A 20929-nucleotide genomic window follows, 5' to 3' on the forward strand; every position below is an offset into this window, starting at 1 on the left:
TAAACATTTTTGCCCACTATGCCTGTGGTCACATTTTAAAACACAGCCTCCCACCCTCACCGGGGATAAAACAACAAAGTTAAAACCTGTTTAAACACATAATGAGCCATGGCTCCATTGGGAATAAGCACAAGGCATCCTTACAATTTTGCAACAGAGGTGAGGAAATTTTGTCAAATCACACTCAAGTGTAATATCAGACATTTTAATAGATTCACATAAAACATGGTCCTTCTTCAGAAACAAAAGTAATTTTCCCAGACTTTGGAAAAAAGCGTACCATCCTTTGGGGGTTGGTTGTGCAACTTTTTTCAAGGCTTCATTCTTCCAAAATGATTTTTGGACTCTGATTTGTTTCATTTCTGGAGAATCAGTGTTTTCCTTTTCTCCTGAGAAGGCGTGAGTTATGACTTGAGCAATATGGTAACAAATCTTTACTGGACTAAACTGAACATTTTCTAATGGAAATCAAAAAGGTACAAAGAAATTCTACCACACTTTGATTGCAAGACCTAAATACTCCAACTAGCTAAGGCATAAACAACAACTCCATTGATTTGTTAAATGATTTTTTTTGTTTTTGCAAAAAAATAAAAAATGAAAATGAAAACATCACTGTAAACGTTTCTTCATTCATTTCCTCACCTCAACCCAATCTACATTGCAAAAACATCCACATTAGCTGTAAAGAAGCCTCACAATCGCACAGATATGCATGATTGTCAATGTTTATTTTTGTGATTCAATGGCATCCAGCCAGGCGTGTACTCTGCCTCTCTCCCAAAAGTCCCTAGGGAATGGCTTCACCTTAACTGTGACCCGAAACAGGAGAAGACTTAGAAAATGAATGGGTACATTTCACACTTTATACAATAAAATTCTAACGTAACCCTTTTATGCACAAATTATGATGTTTTTGTCGTGCAGGCGTCTAAACTTGCAGCACAGAGGCAAAGTGTGACCCACGGGACAATAGTTTGCTGCCGTAATTTTACATCCAATTGTAGTACAGTGGTACCTCGACATACGATCTTAATCCGTTCCGGGACTGAGATCGTATGTCGAGCTTTTCGTAACTCGAGCGGACGTTTCCCATTGAAATTAACTAAAAACAAATTAATTTGTTCCAACCCTCTGAAAAAACACCAAAAACAGGATATTGGATTGGAAAAAAATGTTTTATTTCTTCTAATTCGCCATCTATTAACAAAGTAACACATAACTAGTGGTTTAATAGTAATAAAATGTGTTTAATAGAAGTAAAATTAGACGCATTTCGCCGATCGCTGGGCACAAGGAGACGGACAACCATGCACACATAGGGGCAATTTAGAGTGTTTTTACTCTATTAAACTCCAATTCTTATGTGCGTTAAGACTGTAGTGTTTTGTGTCAAAGTTGTGTTCCAACAAAACGTTATTCTTAGTTTACAGCAACATTCAGTGAACACATTAGAGAATATTGAAGGTCAGAGAAGTCATTCTAATCTCAAGACAAAACAAAACCAAAAAAAGAGTTCACTTTGACAAGTGTTACTGATAAAAGCACAGCAAGTAAACGTGACTTGTCTGTTTTTACAGCCATTTACTCAGGCCATAAAGCTGACACTGAATTGCTGTGATGCGATGTATTTGGCTCCTAGTATATCACTTAACAACCAGAAATAGCTTTTATAATGTATCATTTCTGAATGGTATGAAACATACCATTCTTTACTCCCCCACTAGAAGAATCCATCAGTCTGTCAGAGAATTGTAACTGGTCCAATCTATGCGTTCTCTTGACTTTCCCACATACTAACATTGTTTTCTGTGTAATTCATTTTGGGTACAAATATAGCTAAGATTACACTTTAAGGTAGAGATGTCACTTCAGTTGAAAGCTATTCAAAAGTTCTAGACTAAAATTAATAAAAACATAAATACACACTGGCTACAGCCCCAAGTAACTCCCTAAAGTTTTTTTTTTCTCTTTCCCATAGTATTTAACTCATTATATGCCACTGATGGCAACAGACGTCCAACTCAATTAATTTGGATAGACTGGCTGTGAATGTTCATGTTTCTGTGCCATTTGTGGCGCCAGACATCCAATCCATTTTAACTTGGGACAAACGAACATTCGGCATTCGTCGCCATCACTACAAGACCCCCCCTGTCAAAATAGATTCGCAGTCTAGTCCCCTCAATGGCAGCGAGTGAATAAAAAGAGCGTGCTACAAGGGATCAAACTGAGACTTGCTTCTGTATGCTTTTTGTAAAATGGATTAGTAGGACGTAGATGACGTAATTCTAGAAACGCTTTATCAACATGGTCAGTCACTGAGTCACACCACGGTCAAACAGAGGGGTCCCTTTTATGCGCGTCCCTTGAAGATGAAGCCAGTACAGTCTATCTATGCCATCTGTACATAATGGCCTGGCTGTTTCATCCCACTTGAGCCCAGACACATTGGTCATGGGTGTCACATGGCACTCTCCACAACATTTGACAAGGCATTTGGTTCACAATTGACGGAGACACCCTAGTTACATCAGCCAATTAGGAGGTGGGTGATAATCCGGGAAGGAATGGCGACCGAGGGGAGCGCAGTGTGTGCTTTTGGGTTGCCGATATTAGAGCTCCTTCGGGCCCCGCAGATGGAGGCTCCCTGCTGCTGTTAGGGTGTCTGACTCCTTTGTGTGTCATCCGTAGCAAACATGTATAGTTTGGTGGTTCTTCTCAGATTTTAAATCCAATCATATGGCGGTATTGAGCTCGTATCCATGCTGCGGGTGTTTTTTTCCCTCGCCATTCAATTCTATATGAAGACGGATGATGTTGGGACTCATAACCTTGACAATATTAACACATGAAAGGTTGTGAGACGGCAGGAGGGCCATTTCAGACACTCATATGGGCCCCTCTATTAGCCTCCCATTCGTTTCTAAACAGACACACACATGCTGCTGTTTTTACTCACCACGTGTTGGTCACTTTCAACGTCCGTCGCGGCAACAAACACATTTGGCTGACTAATATTGTCATAATTGTGATTAATGAGTCTGCGGGTCACGGTCAGTGTTAAAGTAATTAAAAAAGCAGGCACGTCCTCAATGTTGCCCCCCGCAATCAGCAGATCATTTAAAAGTCATTACATTGGATGAGTTTGTTTTTTTCTTTTTTAAGGAGAGAGTGCGCAGAACCGGGTAAAAAAGCGCCGCGGGTCATATGATATGAGAATAGCGAGGTCTTGACTAATGTTTCCCTTGGGGAGGTTGTGTTCGTACACAGCATGGCCCAAGGCTGCGGCATGGTTTTAGGTGAGGGGAGTCAGGGTGGGGAATGGGGGTAAATAACCACAGTTGTAGGAGAGGAGAATTAGGGGGAGGGCCATTCTGGTTGAGACAGAACAGACACATTTGAAATTACGCACAAATACTTTTCATTCATTCATTTTCCGAACTCTCTATCCTCACAAGGATCACGGGGGGTGCTGGAGCCTACCCCAGCCAACTATGGGCACCAGGGAGTGGACACTGAATCTGTGGACAGCCAATCGCAGGGCACAAGAAGGCGGACAACCCGCACAAATACTTATATTATATATAATAAATAAATAAAGTGATAAGCAAGTCAATTTTCTACAGTGCTTTTAAATTGAGTGTATTCTATGTTACGTGGTATTTTTACATGTATTGTCTTTTTTTCCCCAAAAAGCTTGACATTTTTGGGGGTGCCAAAGAATTTGGGAAGTGGCATCACCCGGAAAAGTCCTCTATCAATCCCACATGGCAGCACAGCATCTGCCCTGCAGTAGCTGACCTTGTTCTTTAAACTAATTGGCGTAAAGGGTCCGGGGGTAGGTGGTTTAGGTCAATCTTTGTTTTTGGTGAAGTGAAGGCGATTTTTCAATTGGCCCTGCGGAGAATTCCTTAAAAAGTCCAAGGACTATTCCGCAAGTTGATATCTGGACATTTTTTAAACGTGGGTATCAATAGCTGCACATTTCTTACACGTTGAAGCACCCTTGAAAATATAGAGAATATCTGAATAGCGCTGGTTTATTTCAGTCAAGATGTCAATAAGCTCGTTTATATGCAATAGAAAGTCATTTGAGAAAGACTATTTGGAGTGTTTAACCTCACTTTCACTCTAGCACCACCTCCATAGCTAACCTGTGGGTGTTGGCAGTGATTCCAAGAACAGTGAGTTAAGATCTCTTAAAACTGTTTTGCATTGGTAGGCTTTTGTTTGTCTGTCTGGGGCAAGAACGATAAGCTGAGGCATGTTTTTGGTGCAAAAATATAAAAAAATTAAAAAAACATTGAGGGACATACAATTGTAATGGAAAAAATGCATATTTAGCAATTTTATTTCAGATGAATCTTCCAGTAAAGTTTAAAAGTTGACCCAGTTTGTTGAATTTAGAAGGTTTTTGGGCAAAAAAAAATACTTTACCGGCAATAGTTTGAAATTCATTGCCAAAGGAACTTGGTGATGTCTTAAAAATTAGCCTCTAAGTGAGCTGAATCTTTTCAACAGAATGGTACATTGAAAAATCTACTTCACAGTTAGTCAATATCATGGCTCAATAAACAACAAAGCAATAATTTCTGACCAGATTGTCACTATTTCATAATTTAGAATACAATTTCTCAACACTGAACATAGATTTTTGGAGAAAAGAGCCATGTTTTAATGTCTCATCTCATCCCATCTCATTTTCTGAACCGCTTAATCCTCACTAGGGTCACGGGGGTTGCTGGAGCCTATCCCAGCTGACTTCGGGCCAGAGGCGGGGGATAGCCTGAATTGGTGGCCAGCAAATCGCAGGGGGCACAAAGAGACAAACAACCATCCACGCTCACACTCGTACCTATGGGCAGTTTACATTGTCCAATCAGCCTACCATGCATGTCTTTGAAATGTGGGAAGAAACCGGAGTACCCGGAGAAAACCCACGTAAGCCCGGAGAGAACATGCAAACTCCACACATGTGGACCGACCCGGATTTGAACCCAGGTCCCCCACTGTCAGGCCAACGCGCTAACCACTCTTCTGCCAGGCCACCCACGTTTAATGTACAGCAGTATATTTACTTTAATATATTTGCTTTTCTCTTATTTTGATAACAAAAACCTTGTCGCTAATGTAAATAGCGTATCAAGCCGAATCATTATATTTTTTATATCTCTCATGCTTTTAAAGTTCATCAGTTAACTAGCAAAAGGGCCTGGGGACAGCTTTCTTGTGAGTCTTTTATCCCCCGATCTTTCACTCAATTGACCACTCACACCACTTATGTAAACCGCGGCGTTGTACCTCATATAAAGCCACCAAAGGGAAGTTAAAAGTTCATTCTTTTTAGCTCTAATGTGTTCCTAATGGCTGCTTGTTCAGTTAATTATCTGTGGACAAGAATGCTTCTTGTTCCGTTACTTCAAGCCAAACACCTTTTACATGAAAGGCTTTATGTTGCCCCCGATGATCTTTTTGAATGGGACACTCTTGCACTGCATTACCAGCTGTCAAGTTTAACTCCATGATTGACCACAGAGTCCTGTGCAGTGATGTGTTATATTTGAAGTTTGCACCCACCCCCCAAAGAAAAATAGACCAATCAAGATGTGTTGATTTTTCGTTTATTACTTCTGGTAATAGTGAATAACTGCATATTGTTTTCAAAATAAAATGTCCAGACGGCTCAGTTGTGAAAGTACAGTTCTTTTCTTGAAATGCATTAAAGAGTACAAAAATAAAACATTTATATGCCATTAATATTACATATAGATGTGGTTTTATGACAGACTAGCTGGCATCTCTCAGATTTAAAACGGTTACATGTGAATGGGACATTCATTGTATAAAATGAAGAAAAGTAACAGAAACTGGAAAAAAAGACTTGAGAGATTTGTGTGTTAAAAAAAAGAGTAACTCAGATATAAAGTGCATTCGTATCTGCATGAATGTACGATTTTATTCTCAAATGATTATTAACTGACTTTCTGATGCAAATAAATGGTGTAAATAATGAGATTCCACCATGATACAATCCAACCGAATCATGTTGATCATTTTTGGTTGAGAAATGATATGAAATGAGTCTCCATTTTAGTTTTAATTGTGGTGGACTTAAACTTACAATATGCATAAAACAACATGAGTGAAAAAACTAAAATGGACATGTTGGAAGTCACATTATCGCAAAGCACAGTGTTGCTCAGGAAATACTCAAGTCATTAATTTTATTACAAAAACATCATAATTGGGATTTTTACTAGAATCTTCTATGTAATACTCAGTCTGTGGGGTACCAATAGAGATTCCTGGGCCACAATTAATTTGAAATATGGGGTACATTTTTGCGAACCGCCTATGGTTCTATTTCTGGAGCTCAACAGCCCCTTACTGATAAAGTCAGTTAACAAAAGAAGTAGAAACATTATAGTTAAGAGAACAAACACAGATATAATTGCACTTTGCACAAATAACATATCTAAGAATGATCTAGAGACAACATTAGTGGTGATGATGACGATGCAGTGATTCCATGCAAGAGACCGCAGAGCAGCCACGATAAGTGCTTTATAAAATAGCATTTTGATGACTACACAACATATACAGTATCTAGTGTATTTCTATACACAGTATATGTATGTGATGATGGTCCATATCCTCAGTGATGGCTCAGAAGGATCCCAATGGACACTTTAGCTATGCCGTTTGGATTTTTTCATCCTGAAAGACAAAACAGATTAAAAATCATTGTCATGAAGCAACTCTGCTTTCCTCTCACATTCCAAAAACATTGCATGCTAGCCTGGTTGAACGCTCTAAATTGCCCCTAGGTATGAGTGTGACCGTGAATAGTTGTCCGTCTCCTCGTACCCTGTGATTGGCTGGCCAACTGGTGCCTGTCGTCGGCTAGGAGAGGCTCCAGTACCCCCCGCGATCGTTTTGAGGATAAGCGTAAAGTCAAATCAGGAGTGTGAATTTTTTATATACTTGTGTATTGAACTAAGACTGAGATTGATGTAATTTTTCCCAACTCATACATTCATTCATTTTCTGAACATCTTATCCTCACAAGAGGTGAAGGGGTGCTGAATCCTAACCCAGTTAGCAACGGGTAGGCGGGGTATACTCAAACTGGTTGCCGACAAATCATAGATAAACTCATACTTATCAGTACACTTTACATATACAAACACAACTACTTCCGAGCTTAACTTCATCCAAACTATTCATGTTACAATAATTTGCCTCTGGAAAAGAAAGAAATTCAGGTTTAAAAACGCAAAGTCTCATTAATTCAAACCTCCCCTAAATGTTCAATATATGCATACAATGCTGTATTTTATTTTGAAATTGATGTTATAGAGTTGCTTTCCTAACGGCTATCTCCCACGTTGTGGGCCTGCCATTGGCTAATTCCCTGTGTTCATACTACTACTTAATTTCGACAAATGAATGAACCACATACATAAACAAGCTTAATGATGATATACGTACCCTTTAAAATATTAATTTTAGGCGATGCATTGTCTTATTTAAGGGCAGCTTTACAATTTACCACAGTAAGCAATTTTTCAACGCCGCCACCCCACCCCAACACCACCCAGGGCTGTCACTGGAAACAGCACCATTGCAAACAACCATCGTCTCTCTGAGTGATCTGCGTTGTCATGCGGACATGTGGTCACACCTCATCGAAGACAAACACACAAATCTGAGTGACTCAAGCAGTTTTTGAGACAGACAGTCTGACTGCGCCTGTCTTGTCCATCTGTCAGTGGGAGCTCAGGTTGTGTGTGAGGATCCCAAAGTCAACTACTGTCAACACCTTTCAGTCTCACTAAGTGAGTGGCATCGTATCTTTACATGGATGAATGGCGGTCAGGATTTTTTTTCAATCATGTCCTAGTAGCCTTGACAAAAGGGCAACATGTCTCTCTTCGTTGCTCCGTTTTCATCAGAATTACTTTTTAAAATCTTGAAAGGCTGGAACAACTTCACATTGCTATTTATCAATGGTGAGGGCACTCTGATGCAAATTGTAAACATAAAATCTTAATGAATGTACATCAGTGTTTTCCAACCTTTTTTGAGCGGAGGCACACTTTTGTACTGAAAAAAAAAAACAACAGGAATCAAATAATCTCCCCAAATCATTCCAAAAACGAATTTTTCACACCCACCAAATGTCACCAAAAGACCCTGGACAACTTCCGGTTCGAGTGATGTAAAAATAAGTCATGTAACGTTTTCAATTTCATAGTTTTATGACTTTTGCCTCCCAATATTTCTTAAATCTTTGAATATTACACGAAAAGTAAAGTTGTGCTCACAAAGACTTTACGTCGCCAATCATTGATACCATTGAAAACCACAATTTCCGGTTTAACTAACATTAAAAACAAGAAAACATCTTCAATCTCGTAACATTACATTTTTTTTACTCTGAATATTACTTCAATCTCCAAACATTACGCAAAGCGCAATTTTTTGCTTATACAGACTCAAGGTCGACAAAAGTTGAAGCTCATGAAACCAAACAACTTCCGCTTCATTCATTCATTCATTTTCTGAACCGCTTTATCCTCACTAGGGTCGCGGGGGGTGCTGGAGCCTATCCCAGCTGACTTCGGGCACGAGGCGGAGGACACCCTGTATTGGTGGCCAGCCAATGCACACACACCTATTCCTAGGGACAATTTAGTGTCCAATCAACCTACCATGCATGTTTTTGGAATGTGGGAGGAAACCGGAGTACCCGGAGAAAACCCTGGCATACCCGGGGAAAATATGCAAACTCCACACAGGTCAACCGACCTGGATTTGAACCCAGAACCCCAGAGCTGTGAGGCTGACACGCTAACCACTCATCCGCCAGGCCCATTACTGACATGCTAACTAATTTTTAATGGTTTTCTTAAAATGCAGATTTACATTACATGAGCAACATCAGAGAAATGAAATGATGGGGTTTCAGTCTGTCATAACACAATCCCCTTGTTAGAATGTTTTGACTTCATCTCTAAGTAGGACCATTAAGAGGTGTCACTCCCACCAGAGACCATTCAGCAAATTTGCATGTGCATTTCTCGTTTACATCCCAATTCAGCTTCCTTTGAATGTCGACAATGATAGGAAGCGAATTGGCAGGAAGAGCCAGACGAACGTGTTCGACATGAACTGACAGCACATGTTGCAAACTTACTTGTTGATGGCATTTTTCAGGTACTGCTGCAGCCATCGGATTTCGGGGTTCACACACACCTCCTTATTGGTCTTCAATTTGGCGCTGTTTTGGAGAAAAAAATACAGACCTCCGTCAGTGTGAGATGAAAGAGTGACACATTGATATCGTCCCAAAAGGAGTTAGCGCTGCTGTGTTAGTTTAGCGCGGTGGTCTTCTTCAAGCACTATACTTTGACAATGACATGTCATAGTAAATATTTCACTCATTATCAAAATGCGGAACAACATGAGTAGTATTGTAAAATCCCCGTCACACTTTGATTATTCCCTGAAACGGAGAAGTCTTTTTGTAAGTGGTCAATGTCCAAGTATGGTCGAAATGTTTATTCCTCAGATGTGAAATAAAATAATGAGAAATTAGAAACCAACCTGGTTGAATTGCTGGTTGGTTTAATGTGTCTCAGGGTTTTTGACTACTAGGGAAATGACCAACTGCAATGTATTTAACAAGTCTGCGAAAAGTAATACTATTGTGTCCTATTTTGAGAATCACAATTTATTCATCCAAGATGACTTGAGGCAGTGGTGGCAAACAAGTGGCTCTCGAGCCACATGCGGCTCCCGGCTAAAATGAATCCGGCTCTTTGCTTATCATATTTTTTATATACTGTGGCTCTTTGCCTTTTTTCATGTTTCTCTGATTTTTATTCTCTCTTAAAACACAGTCCAATTCATCATTTAAAACAAATAATAATTTATATTTTAAAAAAGAAATTGGCAGATTTGATTTTTTTTATGCTGCTTCTGACATAAGGTTTGGCTCTTTGACTCTCACAGTTTAAAACGTTGGCTCTTAATGTCTAACTTTTTCGCCACCCCTGACTTGGGGGGAAAGTCAGAAAACTGAACCACTACACCATCAGGTACTCCAGAATGACAATTGTCGGTGGAAATATGTTGTAGTGTACGACGTGTGTTATTTGTATGGTGGCTAATGCTGGGTAGTTTGGGATACTGTTGATTTTTAAGTCATTTGCATTTTGTTAACTTTTCATTTCTGTTCATCATTCTTTGCATGCATAATGTCGAATCAGACCTTATTTTTCTACTTTAACACATTCATCTCCTGTTATGGTTCAGTTCACTGACCTCATACACAACCTCACCCCGCTTTAGAAATGTCAATTAATGAAATAATCTTTTGTTTCCATGAGATATATCTTTCTTCTTGACTTGTTCCTCCTCTCGGTTACGAACCGTTAATCTCATGACCAACGAGGACTTTATAAAAACACATTATAACAACAGCCTATTATAAGCATCAAGTATATATACATCTCCAAATCGATAAGGGACACATTGAGGAAAAGAAAGTAGCGTGACCACGTTTCCAGCTGACTGGCGCTTCCATCCGCATGCTTCGCTGGGCTCAATCTGCCCATGTGAGCGGTGGAGTGACAGAGGGGCGTGTGCGCATACATGTGTGCCCAACTCTTTTCTCGGGTCTGTCACCTCTTGGAGATTGATGGTGAGAAATACGCGACAAGGAGAAACCCTATTAAACGTTGACACAACACTCACATGACTTGGAAGGGGCAGTTTGGCGTGTGGATGAAGCGGAGCTCTCGAATGTATCCCCGAGGGAGGCTGTTGACTGTTGAGCGACAGTAGCATCTCTCCACCAAACTGATGGGTTTGGCTGTGGGTTAAAGACAGGAGCAAAGATGAAAATCTGCTTCAATATTCCAACAGAGAGGATCTGACATCAATGTATTAAAATAGTGGACCACCCTGTGACCACATGACTTTCCCATGAAATCCATACAATGACACTAAAAATACAAGTTTAACTTCAACTGGTTGGATGTAGGTAACCACAATGTATCCCACCGGACATCTTCTGGATATTCTCAAGCATTCCAACTTATAATTCAATTACAGTTAAAGATAAATAATGTCAATGTCCCAGTGGACCAATAAATTATCCATAGAAATACTGTAGTCTATTGTTCAAGTTGGATAGTAATCGTTTTATATATTAAGGAGAGTGCAGATTTTTTTTTTATTAAAGTGTGACGTGTTGTGTAGGATAAACCTCACTACACACACGTGTAAAAACAGACTCCAGAGAGCGGCTTCGGAAGAATAACAAGCCACACAAAGACTCCTTCATTATGTCTAATTGCATTGGAGATATCATTAACCATCACATATTAGCCTAAGATTACTGAATATGCATATGTATCTAGTGGGTTACCAAAAAAATCCTATATATCTTAATTTCATGTAAGAAACAGTCAAAACAAAGCTATGTTTGAACAATTGCTGCATCAATGGCAGCTGGTAATGTACTCAAAACAGTGTCTACTTCAAATGATCCATGCACTCGCTCTTATTTGAAATGTAGTTACGCTTTCATTTAAAATCATTAGCTCTTGGGCCCTGTGAGCATTTAGATGTCAGTCATTCACAAGACTTTGGAGCCCGACCGGCATATTTTCTTTGCTCTGCTTGCAGCCAAGGAACGAGTACTTAGCCTGTGGACTAGATGTGTAGGAAAAAGACAGTAAGGGGACTAACTAGAATAATGGTGATGGGAAGTGAAAAGACTATCCAATGAGTTAACATTAATATAAATATTTCATTTTACGAAACGCTTATCCTCACTACGGTCGCGGGGAGTGATGGGGCCTATCCCAGCTGACATTGGGCCAGAGGCAGGGACACCCTGAATCGATGGACAGCCAATCGCAGGGCGCAAGGAGACAGACAACCATTCACGCTCACACTCATACCTAGGGGCAATTGAAAGAATTCATCCAGTCTACACTGCATGTTTTTGAGATGTTGGAGGAAACCGGAGTACCCCGAAAAAAAACTATGCAAGCCCGGGAAGAACATGCAAACTCCACAGGTTGAGGAGCCACCGAGGATCAATATATATATATATATATATATATATATATATATATATATATATATATATATATATATATATATATATATATATATATATATATATATATATATATATATATAGATAGATAGATAGATAACTATATAACTACTTTTTTTTTAGGGCAGCCCACTGGAATGAGTGGTTAGTGCGTCGGCCTCACAGCTCTGGGGCGCTGTGTTCAAATCCAGGTCACGTCGATCTGTGTGGAGTTTGCATGTTCTCCCTGCACCTGCGTGGGTTTCCTCCGGGTACTCCAGTTTCCTCCCACATTCCAAAAACATGCATGGTAGGCTGATTGGACACTTAAAATTGCCCCTAGGTATGGGTGTAAGTGTGCATGGTTCACCATCTCCTTGTGCCCTGCGATCGGCTGGCCACCGATTCTAGGTGTCCCCCGCCTCTGGCCCGGAGAGAGCTGGAATTGGCTCCAGCACCCCCCATGATCCTAATGAGGATAAAGCGGTTCAGAAAATGAGATGATACTTTTTTATTAGATAATTACAGATTGTGTGTAGAGATTGCACTTACAAATATAGCAAACGTACAACGGATTATTAAAGATTATGATGAGAGAATTGATAGATGGATTATGATTATTATATCCGCTGACATGGCAAGAACTTTTTTAAATATGAAATAAAAACACAAATCATGCAACATGATCACAAACTTTCCTTTGTGCATCACACAAAATCTCACAAAGAGCAAAAATGCCAGTAATATAGATTTTATTTTTTTGAGGGGTGTTCAAATTGAGGCACACGTAAAAGCTTGCCTAAAAGAACCAAAAGACAAACTTTGTGGTTTTCCTATGATGGACGCTTCTACTGTTCAAACCTCTTGTGCAAACTGTGGTCACGGTTGATTCATGATGATAAACAAACGGGATTTTTTTTAAAGAAAAACCAAACGAACTCGAATTTAGGGAACTTCTGTCACTAACGTGCTACATCACAAGGCGAAAAAAAAGAACAGATGTTGAGAGGGATGCAACGTGTGGGTATAGATTAAGCCCAATGCTAATTATTTTTTACACCTGATACCAGATTTGCATGAGAAAGAACGCAATTTTCTGATGTCGCCATGCAGACTAGCTTCGGCAGTTTTTTTTGTTATAATACGGGCTCATTTGGCACTAATTAAGGCGCAAACGAGGTGGAAAAACAAATAAACACGTTGAACTGCAAAGCGCCAGTGATCTTTCCACAGCAAAGAACCAACCACACGCATAAGTGCGTCACCTCCTGGTGATTTACGCACAATTCCAAAATAAGCGCTCTTTTTTGGTTTGTTTTAACTTAACCCTTTTATGTGCAGATTATTTGTTTTTCAACCTTACATTTAACTCATAAGCTGCAAAACGTCCACTCCAATTCGTTTGTGAAGATTCATTCGCTGTCAATCGTATGCTATAAATTAAATACTAAACTCATTTTATATTGTAAACGCTCAAAAGTGTGTATTTCTGTTTATTAAATCCGATTCCATATTTATTCCATAATTAACACTTGATTAATGTTCATTTTACATCAACGCTGTAAAAATAGTATCCAAAAGTACAATTACTGTTAATAACAAAATTAATAATTACCTAATAATCATAATTCCTGATATCTTAATGACTCAAAAAATAGCCACTTGCACTGAGGGGTTACATTTTCTAAATATCAAATAATTATTATAATGAATTTAAAAAAACGCCCAAGTTAGTGACCACTGAAAAGGTTCATGTCAAAAGTGTTTAAAATCAAATAAAAGTGAGGAATGCGAAGCTGTGTAAAATCACAGCTTTTTGTTGTTCTTCTTTTTATTATCATCATTATTATTTTTATTATTTCCCATTTGTTCTTTCCCAAATTCCCACGAAATCTACTCCTTTTACATACACAAGAAGCGATTTCACAGAAATGACACGTTTGTTAATTTTACTTTGCACTTTATCGTTACACTTTGTAGTGCCATGTTACGAAAAATAACTTTATAGCAAACACCTATCCATCAACACACATACGTGAACAATGCATCAACCATAAAAAAGTGCCAAATTGCGTCTCCATACCTTGCAATGGGGGCGCATATGTCAAAAGAATGAGCGCAGTTGCGACTGCAAGTAACTTCACGTCCATCGTAACTTGAAGTACTTGGTCCGAAGTCCCCGTTTAAAATAAATCCAGACGAGTTGTGCAGGACGGAGTTGCTGCTGCATCCTTTTTAAATTGCGCATCAGTTTCGCACCTACAAAGTTAGAGAGAATTTTTAGTTTCCGCTAGAAATTTCAAAATAAAATAACGTCATCGACGAAAGGCGTTCCTTACAAATCAAAGCCATTAATAGTGAAATGTCACTAATATATTTCCAAGGAAAAAGTACATTCTTAAACAGGTTTATGTCCCACACATGATAAATATTTACAATTTTAATTGATTAACTACGATTGGCAGTGATAGACATCAAATCTGTTCCGACTGTGATTGTTGGCTTTGAGTGGTCATATTTGTCTGCCATAGGACGTCCAATCCATTTTGACTGGGTGTTCAATGTCAATGGCAACAAATAATCAAAAAATCTCTTTAATTTTGAAGAACAATTGCCTTGGTCAGCCTTATCCCCAAAAATTGCAATATGGTTCCTACATTCATCACACAAGCAAGTGCCTGAAATATGTTATATTTCCATTAATTTAATCATTCTTAATGTTCTTTGGGACATACTTCCTCCTGGGACCTACTTTCAATTTCATGATCCAACTAACCACACTATATCGACAATGAATCTGGACTAGCCATGCGCTCTTTGCCGGAATCCTTCAACCATCAGTTACAACTATGCAGAGGCAAACTGTTAGAAAAATTAATTTTATTGTACAATTTCAATCGTTATGACTCTGTACGAGTCTTGCTAATTTCTTTTTGAATAATCTTTGATAAGATACTGCATATCATTTAATTAGGCTTTCAAAATTAAGATACTGTGACTTTAATTCATCACTATTTATCATTTGGACTAGATAGAACATCAAAATAGTATTGCTCTGCTTCCAAATACTATTTTGGGAGGAAATTGGATACGAGTTTGTCTGCTGAACTCATATCGTCTGAAAACCCATAAATATTAGATAGTCACATCACTAGGAGGAAAAAAAAGAATGAAGTCGTAATATATGACATGAAATTAAAAAATGATCGACAATATGCTCAGCATACCCATGGAAAATCGATCATTGTATGAGGATACAAGATCAAATAACTTAACAAGAATGTGCCATACCATTAGAAGTATTAAGTCATAATTCTAGCAGGCGGAAATCTCGTGTGATGTGTTTTCAACAAATCTTCAAGGATATCTGAAGAAAAAAAATGGTGAGTATGCGATTGCCAATGTCAGCTCGTTGCTTTTACTCTTGAGGGCCAATTGCAATAAATATTTTATCGTCATCATTTCAACTTTTTTTTCCTTTCACTTTTAGAAAATCATGCAACAATCTCTAAAAAAGAAAGCACGCTCCAAATGGGCTGAAACAAGAACACAACCTGTTTATTTCCAACATGTATGTTGAGAGAAGGCAAGAGATATTTTGACGCGGACGTTTGTTTTCAGTCCTAGTTTTCCCTGTCTCAGGGTCTTCATTAGGCCAAACTCATTTATAGTTTCGCGTGTAACTGGAGTCGATTCACATGAAGGTGAAGAGTTGGGTTACATTGAGTGACTGTCTCAAAAAATAGACAAGAGGGGATGAAGAAAAAACACTCGCGCTGCAACACAAACACGAACACCGGAGTGTATGTCGTGTAAAGGAGCCCTGCTACTCTCTATTTGAGGGAACCTCTAAATAATTTCCTTGACACAGTCTACTGTACACTTCAGCTGAAGAATTTGTGTGTTTTTGTGTGTGTTCGCATTTTGCTGCCAGTATCATTAGAGTGTTTAACAAGATGCAGATGTGAAGTCTGCTTCCAAACATTTGGCTTTCATCTTCAGAACAAACACTCCAGAGTATTCATGTGGACTTGTGTATTACCTTAATAAAATGTGTGTTGAGTTGATCCCCAATGGAGAGATCTGGGATCGAAATATGAATGCATCTTGGCTTTTCAGTTGGTTTCACAATGAGAACTCCAATTTTGGCAAAACATGGACAACACAGTCACACGTGAAATGATGGTTTGTCATGTATAGGTGGTTTTCTATGCATGTTGTTGTCTATGCAAGGAAGGGTTTTAGCTGAATTGGTCAAATTATGCATAACTTATGCAGAGTGGCGCAATAAAACATAAATGTGGAAAAAATGCTCGGAATTGGAAACCTTCAGATCGCAGGCTTGGTAAACTTTTTGCTGACCTCTATAAACCTAGATCTGGCATAATTATACATATAAATTAGGAGTGTAACGACTAGGTTAGGTTTCATTTGGGTTTTATTGATAATGTTTATTACAGGGTATACAAATATTCGTTTTTATTCACTCTAGTTATCACCAGTTGCTCCAGAACCGATACCCAACTGATCCTTGCAACAACATGATAATTTGGTCAATTACTTATGCAACAATCAAAATCCAACTGATCCAAAGGCAGAATATGGATTAATATTTTGATATGAAAGTAAAAATAATAATGCTATTCATTCAAACATCTAGAAATATTCTTCAAAAAATGTTTAAAAACATCAAAATTGCCCTGGATATCTTTATATCGTTTTAGCTGAAATTTAACTGGACTTTGTTAACTGTGTTCATGATATTGTATTTAAATTGAAGGCCCTTGACTTGAAATCCAATCATGGCAGAATTGTAATATCAGCAAATTTTGTATTGTTGTCCAAAGACTTGGTGTTGTATCATGATGAAATTGATGATTTCTACCCCTGATATATAAACATATATTTTTAAAAATGATTCACTGTAAATATCAACTACGACCGGAGAGGAGCTACTCATATATAGACAAAATATGGAACAACACTGTTCATAATAAAATGAGGACATTATTGCTGGTGGTAGCTAATGGAGTAATGCAACAGTTAAATTGTTCCCAATAAAGCTTTTATTAGTATGCTTCTTTTAGACCACAGGTGTCAAAGTGGCGGCCCGGGGGCCAAATCTGGCCCACCGCATCATTTTGTGTGGCCCGATAAAGTAAATCATGAGTGCTGACTTTTTGTCTTAGGATCAAATTAAAATGAAGAGTATAGATGTATATTAAATTTCCTGATTTTCCCCCTTTTAAATCAATAATTGTAATTTTTTAATCAATTTTTTCTGTGTTTTTAGTTCAAAAATCATTTTGTAAAATGGAAAAATATATTTTAAAAAGCTAAAATAAACATTGTTTTAGATCTATAAAAAACTGAATATTCAGGGCCTTTAATCCAGTTCATTTAATCCATTTATTTAAAAAAAATCTAAATATTATATCTAAAATGGTCCGGCCCACATGAAATCGAGTTGACGTTAAAGTGGCCCGCGAACCAACCCGAGTCTGACACCCTTGTTTTAGACAATTTGAGATTGTCAGAATTTTGTCCTTAAATGCCAGTAGAAGCCATGGAGACCAGCGGGGATGGTGAGGATGAAAACAAGAGCAGCATCAGCTGACACTTGAATGGACAAGTATTGACTTATCTCACAGGCTACAATAGAAAGCTGCAGACATGTACGTGATGTACTCCCACCCAAAAAAGTGGGACTAAGTTTAAACACTCAGCAGTTTGCCAGGCTGCTTATTTATTTTCATTAAGAGATAAGCTTTCTCTATTTTCTGAAAAAATTTAATTAAATCATACTCCATTAATTTTCTCTCAAAAAGTTGCTCTGGTAGAATGTTTAAGATCAATATTCTTAGTAACATATTTACTCAGTTTTGTCTGAATGCGAAAGGACAAATAATCTAATTTCTTCTCAGTATCAATAACGATGAGTGTGTGAGTTCTGGTGGACCTGTGAAAAAAAATCCACAATAAGGGGTGGAATGTTTTTGTGGGTCAACGTGTTTTACGTCATGTAAATGGAATAATTTTCAACAGCACTTTAAACAAGACCAGGTGGCTTTTCACAAACTGAACTGAACTTTTTCTTCAACGAGTAAACAAATGTGTTATGTCATTTCATGTTATGTGGGGTATGCAAACAAATTGGGGATGTTTTTGCATTAAAACGCACAACTGCAAGTCTGGGAAGCTGGGTTGCTCTTTTCATCTGCTATAGTGAAAGATTTCCTTTCCATTGTGGTGCTCATTTTATTTTACTGTGGTTGTTGAATTGCATAACTTCCGTGTTGACGGGTCTTCCCAGATTTAAACATTCACTTCTTGAGTGACTGCCAAAATTCCTTAGTTGAAATTATATGATAACCTCATGCAAAATGAAAATGGACGGAGTATGAGGTTTTGTAAATACACATTTCCCTAATGTGAATGCTTTATGGCTTCCGCCGACAGTAGAGCTCGGATATTTTCCTCTTTTTGCAACACATTTTTATTCAATTTGTTTAGACTATTGGATTAACAATAAGACTAAATAATAAATTCCCCAAAGAAAAAGCTGCAGTAACAGCGGCGTACTTAAAGTATTAGAGGATGAAATTGCACAACACCAAAGCAAAGGAAGTTTAAACTCTCTTCTTTTAACTCATTGCCTGCCATTGACAGCATTAGACGTCCAATCCATTTGAACTGAGAGAGTTGACAGCAAATGAACTCTCTCCGATCAAATGGATTGGAATTCTACTAGTGACAAAGTCATTTAAATTCACAGGAGAACATTGCGATTGGCTGGTCACCAATCCAAGGGGCCCCCTGACCATAGTTGGCCTGGGTAGGCTGAAGCACCCCCACAACCCTTGTGACTATAAGCGGTATAGAAAATGAATAGATAAAAAAAGAGAACATTGTTGGATCTGAATTTATGATTCAATATCTTCAAAATCTCAAACGTGGACAATTGTAGGTTTAAGTGGAGTTTTAATGTAGAATACTGTTGCTAGTGTGTTTTGTGAGGTCTCACCCCAGGGGTTCATCTTCTGTTCTTTGCATCAGTCATGCAGTCTTACTATACTCTTGATGCTTCACCATGAGCCTGCTTCTGAATCCAAGTGTTAAACATATGTTGATTTTTTTCTCTCCTTGGCCGTCAAAGGACTAAGCAGCTTTCCAGAGGAATTTATTTGTAGGACATGTGAACTCTTTGAGTTCAATTAAATGTATTTTCATGAAAAACTGTGACAAAATATTAGAACAAGCAGTTTGTCCCATAATATCAGAAAGTAAGAAAAAAGAAACAAGGTTGTCATCCTCATTTACTCGCTCTGATACAAACTCAAAAACAAAATAAAATTATACGATCAACATGCCTGACTACTTCATTGTCCTCCCAAGTCTTCACAAAAATGTCTGTGAATATTTGGGTTTATAACCTGATTTATGTACATATGTAATACCGCTGTAGACGTTGCTGCAGTAGAATATAAAAGCTAAACTCTGAACTTGACACCTATATGTGCTTTGGGAGTAATGTTCACACATGTACATGCGCTGACTGAACACTGGACAAACTGTTTGAACTACAGTGCTTTCAGTATTTATGTGAAACCAATGTTGTCATTTTCAAAAACGTTCAGTTCCAAAATGATGTCTATCTTTAAAAAAATAATTATTATTTTTTAAAAAAGCAAAGCCAAAACCACATCTAGCCTGAGTTAAAATGTTTTTGGAAAATGGCTTTAATAGTCATTTGACAGAGCATGAATAATCAACCATTTCCAAAACCCAAGAACAGAATACAAGTATGAAAAGCCATGAAATGTTATTGTTACTCATAAAAAAATCAAGAAAATGTATAATTTGTCCCAGGGAAAAAAAAATCAGTTTGCAAGTTAAGCCAGTTAACATTTCAATGGATTGGACGCCTAGCACTGTCAATGGCAGGAAATGCGCTGCGCTATATTTGACCAAGCCACGACAGAAATAACTTTACAGTCAAGTCTGCATTAATTTAGTATTAAAAGGGGGGAAAGAATGCTCTTTTACTCTATCGGCATCAGCTGCACAACAATTGGAAGAGAAAAAATTGTATTGTGCAACACTAAAACATAACCTCAAGTTCATGGTCAATTTGGTAAGAGTCACAGACTAATATCATAGCAAGCAAATCTTTCCTCATTGTACTGTATGTTCGGCAATAGCCAAACAATCCTGAAAATTGATGATGTTTATATTGGAATTCTCTCATCTCTGTAATGTCAATAAATTGCTGAGCATTCTTCGACTACTTAGGAGAGAGGGCAGTCGTCGGGGGTGGGTCTACGGCTGGCTGGACATATTATGGCCTAGTAGCCAGTTTTCACAGATCACACGGCTTTTTGAGAGGGTACGGGCAACTCGTCTCTGTGGGGGTTCAGCCATTCCCTCATTGAGGCTTTGGGATTCTGAGGGCCTGCTGGCTGAGTCTTTGTCTGGTTTCCTCGAAATCCTCCAGAGTGTCACGAGCCCTCCACCTTCATACCGCCATATGGACCACCTCAATGGCCTAGCCATTGACTATTTAGAAATTGATGTTAAAACAAAGAAGGAACAATTACATAATAGCTTTCCACCCATCCAAAATACAGTGAGAATGATTTATACACTTAAGGAAAAAGCTGCTCAAGACAGTCTTTGTCCATATTTCGATGAAGTCACAAGATCAGTAATATGCTTTGTATTAACCTCAAAATAGTGAGTCAACTGTCCGTTGTTTTACTCAGGAATTCATCTCGATCAATTATTTTTACACATTTTAGCAAGTCTTACACT

General features: G+C 38.3%; 1 protein-coding gene across 1 annotated transcript; it reads right to left on the reverse strand.

Annotated features, from left to right (window-relative positions):
- Positions 1-5607: 5607 nt before the first annotated feature.
- cxcl12a (chemokine (C-X-C motif) ligand 12a (stromal cell-derived factor 1)) lies at positions 5608-14343 on the reverse strand. The gene is made up of 4 exons (XM_077613185.1): positions 14202-14343; positions 10765-10882; positions 9203-9286; positions 5608-6720 (listed from the first exon to the last, which is right to left on the reverse strand). The coding sequence occupies exons 1-4, from the start codon at positions 14266-14268 to the stop codon at positions 6693-6695; spliced, it is 297 nt and encodes a 98-aa protein (XP_077469311.1). The 5' UTR covers positions 14269-14343; the 3' UTR covers positions 5608-6692.
- Positions 14344-20929: the final 6586 nt, after the last annotated feature.

Source organism: Stigmatopora argus, chromosome 11 (genome assembly GCF_051989625.1).
Source record: "Stigmatopora argus isolate UIUO_Sarg chromosome 11, RoL_Sarg_1.0, whole genome shotgun sequence".
NCBI lineage: Eukaryota > Metazoa > Chordata > Actinopteri > Syngnathiformes > Syngnathidae > Stigmatopora > Stigmatopora argus.